Source organism: Passer domesticus, chromosome 23, assembly GCF_036417665.1.
Source record: "Passer domesticus isolate bPasDom1 chromosome 23, bPasDom1.hap1, whole genome shotgun sequence".
NCBI classification, from domain to species: Eukaryota; Metazoa; Chordata; class Aves; order Passeriformes; family Passeridae; genus Passer; species Passer domesticus.
In genome coordinates this window covers 7,790,970-7,809,781 of record NC_087496.1, presented here as the reverse complement: position 1 = coordinate 7,809,781, position 18,812 = coordinate 7,790,970, and the positions used below count along the sequence as shown (strand labels likewise).

The 18,812-nt window shown below is 58.2% G+C and overlaps 4 protein-coding genes across 6 annotated transcripts; 1 reads left to right on the top strand and 3 right to left on the bottom strand.

Annotated features, from left to right (window-relative positions):
- Positions 1-1,865: 1,865 nt before the first annotated feature.
- ARCN1 (archain 1) lies at positions 1,866-9,992 on the bottom strand. The gene is made up of 10 exons (XM_064397822.1): positions 9,904-9,992; positions 8,677-8,940; positions 7,912-8,091; positions 7,496-7,698; positions 6,926-7,087; positions 6,128-6,293; positions 4,742-4,889; positions 4,321-4,429; positions 3,965-4,169; positions 1,866-3,421 (listed from the first exon to the last, which is right to left on the bottom strand). The coding sequence occupies exons 1-10, from the start codon at positions 9,904-9,906 to the stop codon at positions 3,332-3,334; spliced, it is 1,530 nt and encodes a 509-aa protein (XP_064253892.1). The 5' UTR covers positions 9,907-9,992; the 3' UTR covers positions 1,866-3,331.
- Positions 9,993-10,069: 77 nt separating this feature from the next.
- Positions 10,070-14,857, top strand: IFT46 (intraflagellar transport 46). The gene is made up of 11 exons (XM_064397988.1): positions 10,070-10,149; positions 11,061-11,180; positions 11,250-11,380; positions 11,919-11,993; positions 12,092-12,185; positions 12,467-12,595; positions 12,967-13,088; positions 13,159-13,225; positions 13,472-13,532; positions 14,093-14,178; positions 14,519-14,857. The coding sequence occupies exons 1-11, from the start codon at positions 10,102-10,104 to the stop codon at positions 14,612-14,614; spliced, it is 1,029 nt and encodes a 342-aa protein (XP_064254058.1). The 5' UTR covers positions 10,070-10,101; the 3' UTR covers positions 14,615-14,857.
- A 236-nt stretch (positions 14,858-15,093) lies between these two features.
- TMEM25 (transmembrane protein 25) lies at positions 15,094-17,635 on the bottom strand. Of its 2 annotated transcripts, XM_064397987.1 has the most exons (6): positions 17,304-17,635; positions 16,738-16,963; positions 16,224-16,514; positions 15,866-16,150; positions 15,679-15,765; positions 15,094-15,581 (listed from the first exon to the last, which is right to left on the bottom strand). In XM_064397987.1, exons 1-6 carry the CDS (start codon positions 17,604-17,606, stop codon positions 15,508-15,510), a joined length of 1,266 nt encoding a protein of 421 aa, XP_064254057.1. In that variant the 5' UTR covers positions 17,607-17,635; the 3' UTR covers positions 15,094-15,507. The 2 variants fall into 2 exon arrangements, with proteins under 2 accessions (XP_064254057.1, XP_064254056.1); XM_064397986.1 differs by having other exon boundaries at positions 15,094-15,765.
- A 21-nt stretch (positions 17,636-17,656) lies between these two features.
- TTC36 (tetratricopeptide repeat domain 36) lies at positions 17,657-18,769 on the bottom strand. Of its 2 annotated transcripts, XM_064397990.1 has the most exons (3): positions 18,631-18,769; positions 18,199-18,387; positions 17,657-18,129 (listed from the first exon to the last, which is right to left on the bottom strand). In XM_064397990.1, exons 1-3 carry the CDS (start codon positions 18,737-18,739, stop codon positions 17,861-17,863), a joined length of 567 nt encoding a protein of 188 aa, XP_064254060.1. In that variant the 5' UTR covers positions 18,740-18,769; the 3' UTR covers positions 17,657-17,860. The 2 variants fall into 2 exon arrangements, with proteins under 2 accessions (XP_064254060.1, XP_064254059.1); XM_064397989.1 differs by having other exon boundaries at positions 17,657-18,387.
- Positions 18,770-18,812: the final 43 nt, after the last annotated feature.

The window sequence follows — 18,812 nt, the reverse complement described above, 5'->3', positions numbered from 1 at the left end:
GGAATCCTGGCCACACCCGCTGATTTCATCGCTCCCGAGAAGGGCTCCTGCACCACTGCAGCACAGCTGTGCTCCGGCCGAGGCCCATGCTCCGGGGCTCCACAGAGTGGTGGATGCTCACCCTGTGCTCAGGTCGGGGAGGGCGTGCAGCCCTGCCTGCTGCAGCCAGCACTCGCCGAGGTGAGGCAGCTCCAGGGGCTGGTGAGGCACACACAGACCCGACCACTGCTGCAGCTCAAGCACTGACCCCAGCACCAGCACTGCCTCCAGACATCACAGCACAGACACAAGCTCCAGACCCCTCACAAGACTGCACAACGGAGAGCTGCTCCTCACAATGCTCTCGTGCCAAAATGACAATTTCTCACCTTCAGGCCAGAGGTTCGGCTCAGCAAGGAGCATCTGCAACCCCCAATGACAACGTTTTGGGGACCATGACACAGGATGGGTTTGATGGGTCTTGAACCCAACCCCTGGCACGAACCATCACCCAGCCCTTTGTTAGCTGGTAAAGGGGTGGGGTGAACTTCACCTTCCCAAATCAGGCGTTGATCACTCTCCTCTTTCTGATTGCCAGCAAGGATCCCTTGCCATGCAATACTGTGGTTCCCCCTGCATGGTGTCCTGCCCCTGCTGCCCTGCACTTCTTCTGCTCGACCACCTGACCCTTCCTCCTCAGCACAGCCAACAAACTCCAGCTCTCACCCAGCTAACCCACTCTGTTATAACACCCATCCTTACTGGACATAGCCCTATTAAGGGCAGGGCTGTTCCTACTCTTTGGTAATTAGTACAGTTACAACTCCTCAGGGGTGAGATTGCCTTCAGCACTATCTCTATTCTCCTACAATCCATCCTCCCACATGTACCAGCATAAGGCACCACACAGCAAACTCAAATGTCCGAGGAGTTATCAGAAAGTAGCCAGCCGTGTTGCCTTGGAGCGCCCGCGGTGCTCAGCCAGGGGACCTGCCCCCTACAGCCTCTGCCCAGTGCTCAGAGAGGGCCGGGGGCTTGCAGGCCAGCTGGAGGAGTGGGAGAGACAGTGGCCCTTCAGCACAGCAGCTGGACCTTCTGGGACGGCAGATTCCTCTGGCTTTCTGACAGCAGCTGAAGGGGCTGTGGCAGGAGTGTGGCAGGAAGCTGGAGTAAACAAGGTCCAGCCACGGAGCAGGAAGGATCCGGCCAGACCAGTGCTGTTCCCAGGCTCCCCAAGAGCTGTCAGTGGTGGCCATGGGCCAAGCACCATCTCCTCCTATGACTGCCCATGAGCTGCAGCAGGATTTGGGGACGGGAGAACCTTCCAACACCGAGCTGCTTCCAGGGCTCCCACAGCAGCAAACCCACCACTGACGTGGACCACTGGATCCGGAACCAGCTCCCAGCCCACCCACACACCACCAAAAACATTGTGCAATGATTGCTTTTATAGCTGACCGTGTTTTTCCTACTTCCCCGTCTGCAGATCCTTCCTTGCACCCCTCCCAAGGTACCCCAGGGACCCCCAGCATGTCCCACACCCAGCCCCAGCACAGGCCAAGGCGGCCGAGCTTTCTCTTGCCCCCAGCACATCCCAAAGCTGCCTCTGAAGCACCAGGCACTCCTGGCGTTACAGGACACCGACCCAGCCCCACAGGCTCCCCCAGGGCAGCGGCTGCCTGGGCACAAACTGGGGGGTGTCCCACCCTGCCAGCGGCTGCTCACCTCGGCTCCCCCGGCCGCACAGCCCTGCCGAGCTCCGCCGCCGCTGCCCCTCCAGCACCGCGGGCCCGGCCGCGTCCCCGCCCCAACGGGGCCGGCACGGCCCGCCCCCGCCGGGCCTGACCGGCCCCGGCTCCGGAAGGACCTCACGACCCCCAGCCAGCTCCTTTAACAGTACTTTATTTGATTAAAGACTCAGAATTCTCTGTGTACACTGGAATGTGCTCTATTCCCTAGGCCAGGATCATACAGGGTTACAAAAAGTGGGGACCTCGGCTCGGTTTAAATATCACCCTCCAATGAATGTAAGGGGAAAAAAAAAAGCTCCTTGGATGCTTGAAACTAACTTTGACTCCATTTTAAAAATCATACAGACAAGCAGCTCTGGAACAGGACTGGGTTAATGGGATTCATTGCCTACTTTGCTAGGGGAGAGGGCTTGCCCTCTCAGGACAGGACCAGGGTTGATTTCCTCTCAGGTGCTGCCAGCAGAGGAGAGACCACAAACTTCTTTGGCAGAGGACCCCGGGGGCCCGTGACAGGCTGGCTGTCTCTCACAGAGCACAGTACACACAGTTTTAGGGCCGTTGCCTTCCACCTGCACTGGAGCCCTCTGGCTGCAGAGGTGAGGTGTGCCCAGGGGCAGGTGACACTCACTACATGCCCCAGCCATGCAGGTGAGATGAGTTGTGAGGGGAGCACAGGTCTCTGAGATGAAGCAAAAAACGCTAGTGAGGCAGCAGTAGGAAAAATGGCTCGGATCAGCCCCCATATTACCTGGAAACCAGCATTTCCTTCTCCCACACCTGCCAGTGCTGAACCAACACTGGTTTGAGACAGATCCTGACACGCAGGCCAAGTAAGTCAACCAGGCTCCACAGCTCCTTTCACCCAGGCAGGCAAAGCCCTCAGCCTCCCCAGACACCAAAATGGCCTTGCAAAGGATATACAGCTGGTTCTAACCTAAATAAACTTCCTCCAAAGCCTGGCCTGAGAACAGCTGTGGAAGACAGGGAGGACACAGCCCCCTTTGGACACTCTCCCCACTGCAGCAGGAACACCTGGAGCTGGGCCACTGCCACACAGCAGAGCTGGAGGAACTGTGTGGGGCAAAAGGACTGAACCCCCGGGTCCCTCTTCCCCACCCCGTGCCCCTGCCATGACCCCCACCTCTGAGGCCAAGGTGAACTTGCTCAGCTTCCACCAGATGGAAGGCTCAGGAGCAGCAGGTGGCCCCACGCACGAGAACCAGAGGCCAAGGAGAAATTAAAATGGCAGCACCAACAACAGAACAGCACGTGATGCTTCAGGAGAGAATGATGTCTGGTCGGCTCTGGGCTGCGCTCCGGGCATCTCGGGGTGGTGGGAGCATGTCCAAGTCAGGCTCTTTGCGGAGATCTTGCTTTTCTGCCAGTCGGTAAAAATCTGCCAAAGAAATTTGTGGCCTTTCCCCCCATGAGCACGTCACTTCTCTGCAAAAAATGTCTGTGGCCCCGGAACACTGTAGATGGCAGACAGAGCCACGCATCTTAGCAGAGGGGGCTGTGGCGTTCCCAACATTCAGAATAAACGTCGGCCTCGTTTTTTTTAATTTAAAAATTTCTTCCATTGTGCGTCACCAAGTCTGGCATTACAGGATTTCGTACTTGTCCACCAGGAAGGTGGTTTCAGTAGAAAACCTTACAGGGCTGTTCCCGTCTACCTGGGTCACTTTGGTAACCTGTGGAGACAACAGGCAACATTAGCTCAGCACTGAACATCACTCCCTTAGTGCAGCATGCTTCCCAATGCCATGATGGCCATGAGAGCACAACCAACCTGCTGCCCCTTAAACCACAGCTCAGCCCTGAAACAAAGATCTTTGTTCCCAGGATCCCTGAGTGATTTTCTGTAGTAACTGTGTCTCTGCTGAGGAGCAAAGTGGCAGCCACTGGCTACACCTCAGTGGAGACAGACAGCTGTATGCCAAGCAGTGTTTTGGCTACAAGGCTGATGTATTTTCCACCAAAGTTTGAGGGGAATTAATCACTACCCAGAGACTTGAAGACACAACTGAAACTTCAGGCAAACTCCATGAAGCGTCAGCTGCCAGTGCTGTCTGCTGGTACTCCCAAATCCAGCTGTCTCAGAGGCAGGTTAATGGCAACCCTTTAGCCATGGCCAGTGGGACAGCACGGTCTCCCTGCAGCACAGCCAGTGTCAGCCAGCCGGGGACCGAGGCAAGGGTGACATCCCACCTGTGGGGCATAAGCAGTGACCATACCTGTATGTTGCAATAGTTCTTTTTGGAGATGAAGGAGACCTGCACTGGGAAGAAGTCGTTTGGCTGCCCTGCTATGCTGAACTCCAGGCTACCGCTCTTGTTTTTGGCATCTATCACCGGCAGGCACCACTCAAGGAGGTTTCTCCGGCTGTCGTGGCGATACTCACCATCAATCTCCCCAATCACTGGGGCACCAACACCAGACCTAGAGCAGGCAACGAGAAGTGACAGTAACTTCCCTGCACAGAGCTAAGCAAATGCCTTTAACATGCACTGGCTTGGCCAGATCCACAAAACAGGGAGGGGAAGGAGGTGATGGGACTCATTAGTGCTGCGTGATAAGGAGCATGACTTACGGCAGGGGGATGGTGATGATCACATCATTCAGCTCTAGGCTCTCCTCCTGCAACTCATATTCAATGTTAACATCACAACTGTTCCCACTCTCTGATGGCCAGCAGTTAACTGAGGAAACAGAGACAGTATGTGAACCACGCAGGCCTTTCATGTGGAACAGGCTTTCACAAGATGATGCACTTCAAAATGCCCAGTGGAGTCACCCTCAAGCTGACTTTAAGAAAAGCTCTCTATTTTCCCTTGAGGTGTTACAGAAAACACACACTGTCGAGGACAGGCACTATCCAACAGATACACACAGTATCTCCAAGGTCTCACAACATGCCAAGCTCCAGGCGGCGCAGCTGCTGCAAGGTGGCTACCAGCAGCTCATGGACAATCACCAGCTCCTTCTGCCCAAGCCCCCAGACTTGCACTCACTTGTCAGTGGAATGAAGGACTCTTCTGTGGTCTGCAACCTCCACTTCAGCACACCCACATCACTGTTAATAGGGAATGACTTCTCTGGGTTCTTCAAACCGATCTGTGACTCTGTAGTGAAGAGCTTCTTGTCCACGTTTGGGTGAGTCTGAAAGAGGAACACATGCCCAGACTGTAGGTGTAAGCCCAGGGACAGAAGCAGAGGTAATGCAGGTTCTACCAGGACAGGCCTACACATTCCAGTGCTTGCTTTGACAAAACACACATCAGGCTTCCTCCTGGCTCAGAAGCCCATCTGAAGCACAATTGCTTATCAACCTGGGATTCCTTCTAAAAATGCTAATCTGACAAGAAGGATCCCCACCACTGTCTTTCTCACAAGCACCTGCACCAGATACCCAAGCAATGCAGGCTGCTATCTACAGAACAACTGTAAGTCAAAGACCAGCCTGAGCACTTACAGCAGACACTTCAAGAAAAATCAGTCTAATGCTGTTGGGAAAAACAGCCTGACAACATAACACTACTCTCTCCCCTCAGCAACCTTAATGCATGTATGTGTCAGTGGCCAAACTCTCTTCACAACCTCAAGTGTGAGCAGCTTTTTAGAAGCAGAGGATTTTTGCAAGTCCCTGTTCAAGCTGCACTAGAAAGACAGGGGTCAGCAAAGGGTTTGGTCTCATCTTGCACCTGAGGCACCGCCTGTGGCAGTGCTGTCAGCAACCCACTCATGGGCTGCACTGGAAGGAAGTGGGCTTGCAGACAGCCATGATGCGCAGACGAGTCCCTCGCGAGGGGTGAGCCAGAGTGTGTCAAAGCAGCTCCACCTCCAGGGATCCCTAAGGTCACATGAGAGGGAGAAAGGGAAGGATCAATCTGCCAAGAACCTTCTGGGCTGCAACTGCTGAGTGCCATCAAGTGCTTCAGCAAGCATCCCAGGTACAGCAGCGACAGGACAAGCGACCTCAGACAGAAACAACTTCCAAGAGAATAAATTAATTCCCCATTGGCACAGGAAGTTTGTTATCTCATTTCCACTCCACAGCTGCAGCTGACACCACACAACAGGCACTGAGCAACGCACCAGGCTGCTGCAAAGTCCAAGTGAGGTCACCTGGCATGCCAAGGTGCACTGCTGGGCAGATAAGGCTCTGAGGGCAGGACAGCAACCAAGACTGCATTTCTCCAGTGAACTTTAATCCCTTGAGCATGACTGGCCCTGCACTTCTGCTAATACCTGCACTGACTACTCCCATTTCCAATGCATTTGCTGAGAATGCTTAAATGAGAACACAGGACAGAAACATACTTGAGTATTTCCATTGTTTTTACCCTGGAAAGCAGCAAAAACATCTTCAACAGCATGAGACTCCAAACAGGCTTTACCTGTAGCTGCACTCCCCTCTTGTCTTCATTTTCTACATGCAGGCGAATCCGTGCAAACTTTTCATCAGAGATGTGCAGCATGATCATGCCATGAAGCTCCATGTTCTGCAACCCTCCGTCACGGCCACAAGTCAGGGAGATTTTCTCCTCTATTTTCATGTGCACGCTAGACAGACAGAGGAAAAACCTCAAGTCCTGCACTCTTGGCATCTCCCAGACAACAGAGATCACTGCTCAGTAAGGACAGGCTGTGTGTACTGAGCAGGGGTTCCCAAACAGCATGGCTGGTACAGTGGGGGCTAATACTGCTCTGACAGTGAACTCAGGGGAAGCAGGATCCATGCATATGGGTCTGCAGGGGATGGGAGCCCAGTTAAATGGCAGGGATGCAGCATCTTGACAAGCTGGTCACTCAAATCCCCTCTGACAGGCTGCAGTGCATGGCTCAGGGTATTAAAAGGTTCTCAATTGCTGTGTGTAAAATGAACCATGAACGCCTCCATCCTGAGCAGCAATAAGGCTGGGAAACAGGGAAAATGGTGCAAGGAAAAAAGCACAGGAAAATTCCCAACCTCAGCTCAACAATGGATGGACAGCCCATTTTAGCTAGTTTGGTTATGCATCCTCTTAACTATCTGCTTTTTTGCTGACATGCTTTCCCAGATTTTGGCCAAGTGTTATAATTACAAGGTAAGAAAATCCAGGAAAAAGCCAAAGAAGAGCAGGGAAGTTCTCTCCCAAGGCCACATGCAGGCAGAGCCGCGAGGAGACTGCTTCCAAAGCAAGGGCAGCACTCACCTCTCCATGTTAATGGGAGAAGTGAGAACTTTGGCTGCTTCTGCAGAGCGTTTGCCTACAGAAGTCATGATATTTTCTCCTTCCGATTTCAGCTTGTCCACGAAGTTGTCCACCTCCTTCCCTTTAGCGCCGAGTTTCAAGGCTTTACTGGGACCTGAAGGCCTAAATAAAATGTGTAATAATCTCCAAGTCAGCTGATAGCAACGGGTTCTCCCTTCCCAGTTACCTTCAAATACTGCAACTTGACCATCCCAACAACAGAGCATTCAACTCAGCAGCCTTTTTGGGGGAGAATGTGCATGGAACTGATCATCTTATGTGCAGGGTGCCAAGTTATAATTTAGATTCAGATATAGTTCCATGCATTACCAGGAGCTGGGACCTCTTTTTCCCACACAAAATGAAAGCCCACTGTTCATCCAAGAATCCAAAGAGACACAGGGTGCTGCTGGGGAATGTGGCACAAATGGTCCCCAATACTCACACAGATGAAGAACTCACGTTAGACCCTCCGGGCACGCGGTTTGAGCCAGCACTGACTCCAACGCGTGCCTCCTGCTGCCCCCCTACCTGGCTGGAGCCGGTGCCACTTTGGGCTTCTCGGTCTCGATGATGGTCTCTGTGATCATGGCTGTCACGCCCCCCGACACGGCCGAGCTGCCGAAGCCCCCGAAGCCCGGCGCCTTCTTGCCGTGCCTCTCTGCATCCCGCCTGGCCTGCTGCAGCTCCTTCGCTTTGCGCCGCATCTCGGCTTTGGCCTCACGCTCCTGGGTCTGAGGGGAGAGAGGAGAGGCTGCTGCAGCTCTGCAACCCCAGCCCTGCCCTGCACAGGAACCAAGGGCAGCTGCCCAAGAAAAAGGAAACAAGACGTGAGCATTTAGCCCGCAGAAAAGCTAAATAACTGCATGGCCTGCCAAAGTGTATAGCAGAAGTGGTGTTTCTCAGACAGGGGACCCCGTGTCAGGACTGCAGGTGTCCCTGCTCACCTCTCTGACTGCCCGAAACACCTTTTCCTCATGTGAGTCCATCTCGGTGAAGGTCCGAATTTGTGCCAGATTTACATTCTCACGGTAGCCCAGGGCAACAATTTCATCAAAGGCAAAGATTAGGTCGAAGCAGTGTTCTGAGATCTCATTCTCTTCCAGAGCTCGACAATATTCAGGGATCTAGAAAAGGGAGAACATTTTAAAGGAGTTTAAAACAGTTCCATGTAAACTCTTTCTTTCTACCATCCCAGGGGTCACAACTGTGCCAGACCCAAGCCCAGCACAGCTTTACACTGCTTTTCATACCATTACATTGTCAATAAACAAGATGAAGTTCTGCCACTGTTAGTTTTTCTACATCAAAATCCATATAGAACCTCTCAGCTTCCTCATAACACTAATTCAAAGGAACCCAACTGCATGCTGGGGCCAGTGAATTTCCTGAAAATCCTTTGGCTGTGTGAAGACACAAACTTGCTGCTTCAGGATCCCTGCATAGCAGTGTAACAACCACGCACTACAAAGAACTAAACTAAACTGCAGTCAGCCCTTCGGTCTCACCAGGTGAAGTACAACTGATGATTTTTTTTTTATGTGGAGTTAAAAACTACCACGAGAAGCTCAGAGCTTTCTGCCCAGCCAGGAAGGGAAGCTCTGGAACACAGACCTGCCAAGTGGAGGCAGCAGTGCTCCTGCACCAGCTGAGAACCAGATCCCTCACAACAGCCCCGTTCTGGGCTGTGCCACGGAGTGCAGAGTCCTTACCACTCTGGAGAAGAGTCGGAGTGTTTCCAGGTCTTCCAGGATGTTGCTGTTTTTGGTGGTAATCAGCACCATGTAGAGCTTCTCCATGGGCTGGTAGACGTAGCGCACGCTCTCCGTCTCCACGAAGGTGTGCTGCTTCCCCGTGTTCATCAGCTTGGGGAAGGCTGCCAGCAGCCCCTCGATGCGGGTGCGCGTCATCTCCACGAACTGCCGCGACACGATGGCCTTCCCTGCCTTCGTGCACACGGCAGCTGCCAACAGCACCTGCAGCAGAGCAGCGTGTCAGCAGGGCCCCGAGCCCACGGACAGCTTCTGTCCCCACCGCACGTCACCTGCACAGCCTCCCTCAAACGAGACCCCCGTGCAGGAAATGAACTACGTCACGAGCAGAGACATCTCTGCTTTTGCTCCCTCTCTGTTTCACATCCTGGCCCAACATAATCCCGAGAGCTCTCCCTGCCTCTGTCAGGCAAATGATCACTGCTGATTTCACACACACCGAGGTGCACAACCCCTGGGAGCGCTAGGGAGGCTCCGGGTTATCGACTTTTCCATCGGGCTGCCCCAGCCTGCAGCCACACACAGGTTAAGGAAGCCCTGCTCCGACTCCCGGGCAGCTCGCAGGCGTTATCACACCACAGGCAGGAAAGCACTCACCAGCTGCACTTTCTCCACCTCCCAGTCTGCCCAGACTTCCTCCCCGTATTTCTCTCTCACAGATATTAATTCCCTTTGTCAGGATAATTCTGTTCCGCGCTTGGGATCTTTTAAATCCGCAACTGCTCTTATTGACAGAAAGTATCAGAAACCCTGAAACGCGGCAGCACTGATCCCTGCCGCACCTGGGGCACGGCTTAGCTCCGCCGGAGCTGTGTGCGGGTCTGTGCCATCCCAAACGCCGCCGTGACGGACGCAGGGAGCCGGAGAGCGCTGAGACACAGGGTGCCACGGGGGAGCAGCGGGGCACCGCCAGGCCGCTCGCTCCTGGCAGCCCGAACGTGCACCGGAGCAGCGTGAGGCTCCGAGCCACCAGAGAGAAGTGCCGCGTCCCCGCCGCCCCCAGGGGCCCGGCCCGGCCCGGGGCGGCAGCGCCGCGCTCCGTCCCACCAGGCCGCGGGCTCCAGCGCCGGCCTGCGCACAGGCCGGGCGGCCGCGCCGAGCGCGGGGGCTGCCCCGGGGGCTGTCCCGGGCCCCGCGCTGCCCGCGGCGGACGGGCCCTCTTCTTACCATAGCAGCGGCAGCGGCGGCGGGATCCGCGCTCGGGCCCTGCGCTCCCTCCGCTCCCTCCGCTGCCCGGGCCGCCCCGCAAGATGGCGGCGCCGCGCCACGTCCGCACCCGGAACTGCCGTCACGGCGGGGCGGGGCGCCGCCGCCTCCCGGCCGCCAGGGGGCGCGCGCGGCCGCGCCGCTGAGGGCGGGGTCGCCATGGCGACGGCGGCGGCGGCGGAGCGGCGGGAAGCGGGGCGGGCCCAGGTGGGACACGGGGCTACCGGGACACACCGGGACACACCGGGACACGGGGGGACACACTGGGACACACCGGGACACACCGGGACACGGGGGGACACACCGGGACACGGGGCTACGGCGGGGAGCGGGGCGGGCCCAGGTGGGACACGGGGCTACCGGGACACACCGGGGCACACCGGGACACGGGGGGACACACTGGGACACACCGGGGCACGGGACACAACGGGACACGGGGCTACGGCGGGAAGCGGGGCGGGCCCAGGTGGGACACGGGACACACCGGGACACGGGGGGACACGGGGGGACACGGGGGGACAGACCGGGACACGGGACAGAACGGGGCACGGGGCTACGGCGGGGAGCGGGGCGGGCCCAGGTGGGACACGGGACACAGCGGGACACAGCGGGACACACCGGGACACACCGGGACACAGCGGGACACACCGGGACACGGGGGGACACACCGGGGCACACCGGGACACGGGACACGGGACACAACGGGACACGGGGCTACGGCGGGGAGCGGGGCGGGCCCAGGTGGGACACGGGGCTACCGGGACACACCGGGACACACTGGGGCACACCGGGACACAGCGGGACACAGCGGGACACGGGACAGAACGGGACACATGGGGGGACACACTGGGACACACCGGGACACCGGGGGACACACCGGGACACAGCGGGACACGGGACAGAACGGGACACGGGGCTACCGGGACACGGGGGGACACACCGGGACACACCGGGACACACCGGGACACAACGGGACACGGGACAGAACGGGACACGGGGCTACCGGGACACAGCGGGACACGGGGGGACACGGGGGTCCCGCGGGCCGAGGCGGGCACGGCGCACGCCGGCGGGGGATGCGCGCCCCGGCCTCGCCGCTGAGCTCGGCGGGGGCGCAGCCGCGGCCCGTGGAGAACCAGCCGTACGACGAGAGCCTGGAGCTGCCCGGCGCCGAGCCCGGGCCCGCGGGCCGCCCGCGGGACTGCCGCGGGGCCGGCAGCGGCGGCGGCCGAGGGAAGGTACGGCCCGGGCGGGGCGGGGAGCGGCGGGCGGGAGCGGGACAGCCCTGAGACACCGCTCTCGCCCAGGACGAGGCACGGCTCCCCGGCCCGGCCGCCTTCAGCGAGGAGGACGACGAGGACGATGAGGACTCGGAGGAAGATTCCTCGGAGAGCGACTCGGAGGAGGACTCGGAGGAGCACGGGGCCGCGCTGGAGGGGTGAGCGGTGTTCGGTGGGCGTCGGGACAGGCAGCTCCTCGTCCCCGATGCTTCAGGGCTGTGGTTCTCCTGCTCTGAACCGGTGCCGGGCTTGTTTGCTGTGCCCAGGAGAGGCACAGCTGGAATGATCCAAGGTGTAAGCCAGGCCGGGCTGGCAGGAGAACTCCAGAAAAGGGAAGGACCATCTCAAATATGTCACTCAGATCCTCATCATTCTTCTCCTTTTCCAATCGTTTAGAGCTTCAAAGCTACTGCTGACCCCCTAATTGCTGTCCTATTGCTGCCTTTGTGCAGAGCACTTAGCCCCCTTAGCCCTGTGTGATCTCAGATGTCCATCACTCAGGTGCTTTTCTTGGCCAGCAGATCCAAAGCAAAATGAGGCCCAATAATGCTTTCCCTGTGCTAGAAGTGCTTTCCAGAGAGGACTTACTGCCTGGTGGTTCAGCTTCCCACGTTTGCCTGCCCCAGCCGGGGTCTGGTTTCTCTTGTACAGAACTTGCCACATGCTAATCTCCCTCTACTCTCTTCCTTCTTTTAGTGACTTCAATCCAGCAGATTTTGACTACCTGCAAGTGTCTTCTGAAATCAAAGATCTCTTTGAATACATCAACAGGTGAGTGGAAGGGTTTCAGCCTGCTCTTGGCTCTCCTTTGTGTCAGTTGTTGCAGCACAGTTTCTAGTCACCTATGCTGTGGTGGTGTTTTTTTCCAGGTACACTCCCAAAACAATAGAGATTGAGCACAAGCTGCAGCCTTTTATTCCAGACTTTATTCCTGCTGTTGGAGACATCGATGCATTCCTAAAGGTACAGTTTCTTCAGGCTCCTCTCTCCTTCCTGCCCACAAAGCAAAACAGAACTCAGAGCACGTAGGCAGGCAGGCTGTGCAGCCTGGGGATCCGACAAACTGCACTGGTGGCTTGGTCACCTCCCAGACAGCACCTGGGTAACCTGGGGGAAAGCCTGGGTTTTCCTTCAGCATCACCGTGTGCTTTTCAGGCAGCGCTGTACTTAGAATGCACATGTGAGGGAGCCCACAGGAAGCACCTGCCCTGGACCCACGGAGAGCAGGCTCTGTTTTCCTGCAGGTTCCTCGTCCCGATGGCAAGCCTGACAACCTTGGCCTGCTGGTCCTGGATGAGCCCTCAACCAAGCAGTCAGATCCCACTGTGCTCTCCCTTTGGCTGACAGAGAACTCCAAGCAGCACAACATCACAGTGAGTCAGACAGGGAGGTCACACTGGCTGCACGTTTCCTGGAGTAAAACCTTGGCATTTTACTCTTACAGCTGAGAAGTTGGCTTTAAAAGCAGCAAAACCAGACCTTTTGCTTTAATCCATAGTTTTAAACTGCAGTGGATCTGACCCTTGCTTCAGCCAAGTCTTGATATGAACTCTGGGTCTGTTCACTTCAGGTGATGCTTTATGTCCTTTTGGTTGCTCATACCCATTTTAGTTGGCATTCTGCCTGCAGAAATCCATTGGTAAACTGCAGCTGGGAAAGAGAGAAGGCCAGGTTCACCAGAAGTGAATGCAGCTTTCCCAAAAAACACCATGAAACACTTCCAGGTTTATATTTGTGTTTTTAGCAGCAAATAAAAGTGAAGAGTTTGGAGAATGCAGAACAGAACCCTAAAGCCATTGAGAGCTGGATTGAAAGTATTAGTGAACTGCATCGCTGCAAGCCTCCTGCCACAGTCCATTACTCCAGGTGAGCCCTGATGTTGGCAGGGGAAGGTTGTGTGTGATCCTGAAGCTGATGTTCCAATCTTCCCTGGCAGGCCAATGCCTGACATCGAGACCCTGATGCAGGAGTGGTCACCAGAATTCGAGGAGCTCCTGGGAAAGGTATTTACTGGTCCGTGGGTGACCAGTAGTCAGCTCAGCACTTGGTCTTAGAAACCACCTCCCATGAAAGCTGGCTGCCTGCTCCATCCCACAGCCCAGTCCTCTGGGGCTTGTTCCTCCTCACGACTCCGCCTTGGCAGAGGCTGGGGAGCAGCCCAGCACTGGAATTCCCAGCTGCTGCCCCTGTGGCCTCTGTTTGCTGCCAGGCTCGTGCAGGAGCAGATCTGACAGCCCTGTGTGTTACAGGTGGGTCTTCCGAGCGCAGAGATGAGCTGTGACCTTGCCGAGTACATCGACATGATCTGCGGTGAGCTGGGGAGGGAGGCTGTGACACAGAGTGACCGAGCTGGGGAGGGAGGCTGTGACACAGTGTGACCGAGCTGGGGACAGAGGCTGTGACACAGTGTGACCGAGCTGGGGAGGGAGGCTGTGACACTGTGTGACTGAGCTGGGGAGGTGTGCTGTGACACTGTGTGACCGAGCTGGGGAGGGAGGCTGTGACACAGTGTGACCGAGCTGGGGACAGAGGCTGTGACACAGTGTGACCGAGCTGGGGAGGTGTGCTGTGACACAGTGTGACCGAGCTGGGGAGGTGTGCTGTGACACAGTGTGACTGAGCTGGGGAGGTGTGCTGTGACACAGTGTGACACAGTGTGACACGGGCCTGGCACTCTCACTGAAAGCGAGGGAGCCTTAGCTGCAGGCTCAGCCCCTGCTGCTTCAGTGGGAGGTGGGCTCTTGTGCTGCAGGGGTCTGCAGTCTTTGGTGCGTGCAGCCCCAGGTGGTGGGAGCTCAGCCCCTCCTGCCAGTGCTGTGTGTGGGGCAGGGCAGACCAGGTGCCCTCACACGCTCTGATCTCACCTGCAGCCATTCTGGACATCCCCGTGTACAAGAGCCGGATCCACCCTCTGCATGTGCTCTTCTCCCTCTTCTTGGAGTTCAAGAACTCGCAGGTATGCAGCTCCCCCCTGTGCTGCTCACCCAGCCAGCAGCACTCACAGCTGCTCCCTTCACATTTGGCTTTGTGATGGCAGTGGGAGTGTGCAAAGGACTGGTGGGCCCCAGAGAACACGTTCTCAGCAGATCCTCTCCCTGGTGCCTCTGCCTGACACAGGGAGCTAGGCTGCACTCTGGGCTGAGCTGCCATATTGTTCAACAGGCCAACACAAGCCAGAATGCATCTCCTTGGGCTGGCTGCTGAGCACACAACTCACGGTGTGGCCAGCACATTCAGATGCATGAGTGTGCTCTGAGCAGTGGGACTCAAATATTTGCATGTTCTTTTCCCTGCAGCACTTCAAGCCCCTGGCTGATGGGCAGAAGGGCAGGAGCCCACCGTCCAACCCACCCTCACAAGCAGCGGAGGCAGAGGTGTTGAGCTTTAATTGATGCTTCACATTAAAGCCTCATCTCCTGGATCACTGTCTGCCACTGGACTCTGAGGTGTGCCCAGAGCAGGTTGGGAGATACCACACAGCAAATCAGAAGCCTCTCTGATCTTAGAGACATTGCTGGGCTGTTCTGTGTTAGGGAGTAGGGCTTGACTCATCATATTTGTTTCAGAAGCTGCCTAATGGCTCCATTTTTGTCTTGTTCCCAAGGAGTTCAGCATTAAACCAGCCTTTCCCAGTGTCAGGCTCTCTGTGCCACAGGTGCTGCAGAGCAGAGGCTCCTTGAGCACACACTATAAGGGCTGGAGCAAACAGGAATGAATTCCACAGACAACACTCAGATCTGCTTGGGGTGTTGCAAGCTCTGATCTGGAGATCTTGAATCTCCTCTGCTCCTTATTATTGAACCCCCTTTCCTGTTGAGAACAGTCCCTTAGGTCCTGTCAAGCAGAAATAACCTGTGCAGCACCACAGAGATGATTGAATTCAGTTTATTGCTGTTGGGAGGGCTCTCCTCAGCCCCTGCTCCCCTGACATCCCACCTGTCTGCCACAGCAGCAGGCACAGGGGCAAAGAGGATCATGCAGCGAGTCACAGACTGCTAAAGCAAAGCTGGTGCTTGGCTTTGCCCCAAGAGGAATCACAGTACTGGAGCCTGGCTAGGAACAGTTTTGATGCATTTTGATTATAACAAAATATTGGTAAAGTTCAGGGCTACATAAAACCATGCCTTGGCTGACAGTGCAGCTCCCAAGCCCTGCACAGCACAGAGCTGGGGCTGGTCAGCTGCTGCTTCCCATCACAGCCTTCCTGGCACCCTCAGCTGCCCAGCCCCAGGGCTGGCACGTGCCTGGTGCAGGCAGCCCTGGCCCACGGGCACCACGCTGCAGCTCACAGCCAGATCTCATCACTGCTCGTGCTGGGCACTTTGTAGATGCGCCCAGACATTGGGAGCTGGACAAAACCTGCAGGACAAAGAACTCATTGCCTGTTGGGGCAGCCACGGAGCTCCATGTCCCACAACACATCTTTCAGGGCTGCTTGCCCACCTGCTCCCCTTACCAAGCCTGCTGAGGACCAGGGAGTTTTCCAGTCCCAGCAGGGCACGTTGTTCTCCCTTAGCACTGGCTCCTGCGTCCTTGGGGGAAGCTGCAGGGAAGCAAAGGAATGGGAGCCAGGACACCTATCCCTCACCCAGCAGGACCTGGGGCCCCACATGTCTCGCTGCACTGGCACATCAGGGTTTTACCTCCATCTTCCTGTGCAAGGTCACTGAGGCGCAGGTTGGGTGGCAGGGACTGGGTCTGGCGGGGCAGACGTGTGCCCTGGGGCTGCGGGGGCTCAGAGCTGCTGCAGTGGGAGCACTGGCTGGGCAGGCTGTTCCCTCCTGCTTGCCCTGGACCTCGCGCAAGCTTGGGCAAGCGGCATGCCAGGCAGGCAGCACAGGAGCCCAGGCTGAGCAGGGCAGATAGAGCCAGGGCTGCTCCAACGGCAACACCCAGGACAGGCAGCTCCACACGGGCATCCAGCAGACCTGCACCGGCAGTGCAGACCCCTCAGCATCCTTCCAGGGGGCCACTGCACCATGCCCACCCCTCAGCAGTTACCTGTGGGCAGGAGGGAGGCAGTGGTGATGGCCACACTGTTGGCTGCACTGATGGAGAGGTTTCCAGCTGTGCAGCTGAGATGGATGTGGAGTGAGTGGTTGGCCAGCCCTGGGTAGCTTGTGGTACCCAGGAGGAGAAACTTGGAGGTGTTGGCCATCACATGCCCATCCTGATCCACCCAGGTGGTGCTGGCAGGCGGGTTGGCTTGCACCAGCACAAAGAGCACCAGGAGAAGGCCAGCGCCCTCAACCTGCTGGTGGTGAGCACCTTCCTGCAGGACCTCTGGCTTATCTGGGTAAAAAACAGGCAGTGAGATGGGGACAGCACGGCTCGAGCAGGATTTGTCTCGCCTGGGTCCAGGAGCACTTGTCTACCTCGTTTGCACAGGGCTGACAAGATGCTGCCCTGCTATGGCTGTGATGGGTGCAGGTTATGGTCCTGCCCGAGCTGGATGGGAGCCCCACACGCCCTCCCCACATCCCAGTCTGGAGCAGGCCGGCACCGCGGACCTTACACTGCACATTGAGAAGGATGGAGGTGTTGTAGGTCTCACTGGAGGTCGGGAGGGTCAGGGAGCAGTTGAGCTGGTGGTCGGAGCGCTGGCCGGTGAGGGTGAGGACGCTGGCAGTGTCTGCAGTCGAGAGGTTGACTTCCTGTCTCTCACCGTTGAGGTACCAGGCCAGTGTGGCACCGGGGGCTGGCCGGGGAGCCCAGCAGGTGAAGATACGACTCTCCCCCTCCTGCAGGGTGCACACTGTTCGCGGCTGCCTGCCACTGCTGGGCTCCAGTTCCTCCAGTGCTGCCGGAGAGCCCACCGCCCATCAGAGCTGTGGCAGGGCTCCTGCTCTGGCAGTCATGCACCGGCCCCCACCACAGCCTCACCTGCCAAGCAGAGCGCCAGGAGGCTGAGCAGCAGGAGCAGCAGGAGGGCAGGGGCAGCCCCCGGCCAGCCGCTGGGACTCCCCATGTTACATCAGCCGTGCTCAGCGCTAGGAGAGAGGCAGCTAGAGCAGGGCCGTGGGGGCGTCCGGCACGCTGGGCCCCAGCAGGGTGGGAGGATGCGGCCCAGCTGCACCTTACCTGCAGCATCGCTGCTGCCGTGTCCAGCCCGGTCTGCAGTGCGGCTCTGCGCCCGGCCCGGCACGCAGGGCAGTGCATGCGGCGCAGGGGCGGGCCCCAGCCCGGCTGCGAGCGCTCATCCCCGCCTCGGGCCGGGCCCCGCCGCCGTCCCCGGGCGCGGTCGCTGCGCGCAGCCGCGGGTCGGTCCCGCCGCTTGCGAGCGGCCCGAGCTGCCCGGCCGGGACGGGGGATGCGCATCCCCGCGCCTCCCATCTCCCCTCCGCAAGGAGGAGAGCCCGGCCTTGCACCCACCGCGGCACCCATCTCAGCGGGCTGGGAATCACACCTGCAGTGTCACAAGCAGAGCCCGGGCGCTGGGAACAGAGGGAGCTTTATTCGGGGTGGAGCATAGCGAGACAGACACAGCAAGATGCTTTGGTACTTTCCAGGCCCTGGCTGTTAGCCAGGAGGAGGAGCAGGATCTCTGGCACCTGAGGTGGACCTTTTCTGGCCACCAGGACAGGTCTGGAGCACGGCGGCACTCAGCCCACTCGCTGCCCGGCCCATTCCTGCCCGTCTCAGTCGCTTCCGCTTCCGTCGGGGTTGCGCAGCCGGGCCAGCATCTGGCCGAGCATCTGGTTGCAGAGCGCGGAGTAGGGGTTGAGGAGCCGGAGCTGCTGCCGGGCGAAGGCGCTGCCCAGGCGCGCCGCGCGCTCCAGGTCCCGCCGCGCCTCCTCGTCCCGCGCCTGCAGCCGGTGGATGAGGCCGCGCTGCACGAAGCTCTGGCAGGCGGCCCGCCCGCGGCCGCGGCTCAGCCGTATGGCAGCGTCCAGGTCCTGCAGGGCACCTGGCGACGAGGGGAGGCGTTGGTAGGGGCTGGGGGTTGCCGCGGAGCAGCCGCGCCCGCGCCGCTCACCTGCCACGTCTCCGCGCAGGCGGAGCGCTTGCGCCCGGTTGTTGTAGCCCGAGGCGCGCTCGGGCAGCAGGCGGATGGCCTCGCTGAACCGCTCCAGGGCCGTGCTTAGGTCTCCGGACTCCGCCGCAGAAACCCCCTGCAGCTCCAGCTCCCGGACTTGATCCAGCAGCTCCAAGGGAAAAGCTTCCACTGTTGCAGTGTAAACGGGAGACCGTGACTGGGAAGGGGAGGCACCAGGGCGACCCACGGGGCCCAGTCCCGCTGCCACCCTACACTCCCTGTCCAGAAGGAGCAGACACAAGGCAGGGTGCTGATGTCCAGCCTCAAGCAGGCACTGCTCCCAGCCTGCAGAGCCTCCTTCCCTGCCCACCTGCTTGCCCCGTGGGGACCCTGCTGGCAACGCCAGCCAGAACCCGATGCAGCATCACTCACGTTCGTCCTGGACATCCTCCTCCTCCTCATCCAGCCCTGGGATGTCCCCAAAAGGGGTGCTGGGGTTAAAGATGGTCTGCAGGACAGCCCTGTCGTTGGCCGTGGCCATGCTGCTGTGTCACTGAGGCCCGTGACAGGGCACAAGCAGGCGGCCACGGCCCAGTTAATGTTCACCCTGCCTC

What these genes read in the sequence shown, in the direction of transcription:
- ARCN1 (XM_064397822.1), bottom strand. An exon ending in TGTTTCGGGCAGTCAGAGAG is followed by an intron (nt 7,699 to 7,911) that starts GTGAGCAGGGAC and finishes CTCTCCCCTCAG; the next exon opens with ACCCAGGAGCGTGAGGCCAA. An exon ending in ATCATCACCATCCCCCTGCC is followed by an intron (nt 4,170 to 4,320) that starts GTAAGTCATGCT and finishes TGCCTGCTCTAG; the next exon opens with GTCTGGTGTTGGTGCCCCAG.
- IFT46 (XM_064397988.1), top strand. Translation starts at nt 10,102, where the DNA reads ATGGCGACGGCGGCGGCGGCGGAGCGGCGGGAAGCGGGGCGGGCCCAG. An exon ending in ACATCGATGCATTCCTAAAG is followed by an intron (nt 12,186 to 12,466) that starts GTACAGTTTCTT and finishes GTTTTCCTGCAG; the next exon opens with GTTCCTCGTCCCGATGGCAA. An exon ending in GCCACAGTCCATTACTCCAG is followed by an intron (nt 13,089 to 13,158) that starts GTGAGCCCTGAT and finishes CTTCCCTGGCAG; the next exon opens with GCCAATGCCTGACATCGAGA.
- TMEM25 (XM_064397986.1), bottom strand. Translation starts at nt 17,606, where the DNA reads ATGGGTGCCGCGGTGGGTGCAAGGCCGGGCTCTCCTCCTTGCGGAGGG. An exon ending in TGCCTCCCTCCTGCCCACAG is followed by an intron (nt 16,151 to 16,223) that starts GTAACTGCTGAG and finishes CTGCCGGTGCAG; the next exon opens with GTCTGCTGGATGCCCGTGTG. An exon ending in CCTTGCACAGGAAGATGGAG is followed by an intron (nt 15,766 to 15,865) that starts GTAAAACCCTGA and finishes GCTTCCCTGCAG; the next exon opens with CTTCCCCCAAGGACGCAGGA.
- TTC36 (XM_064397989.1), bottom strand. Translation starts at nt 18,739, where the DNA reads ATGGCCACGGCCAACGACAGGGCTGTCCTGCAGACCATCTTTAACCCC. An exon ending in GGAGGATGTCCAGGACGAAC is followed by an intron (nt 18,388 to 18,630) that starts GTGAGTGATGCT and finishes ACACTGCAACAG; the next exon opens with TGGAAGCTTTTCCCTTGGAG.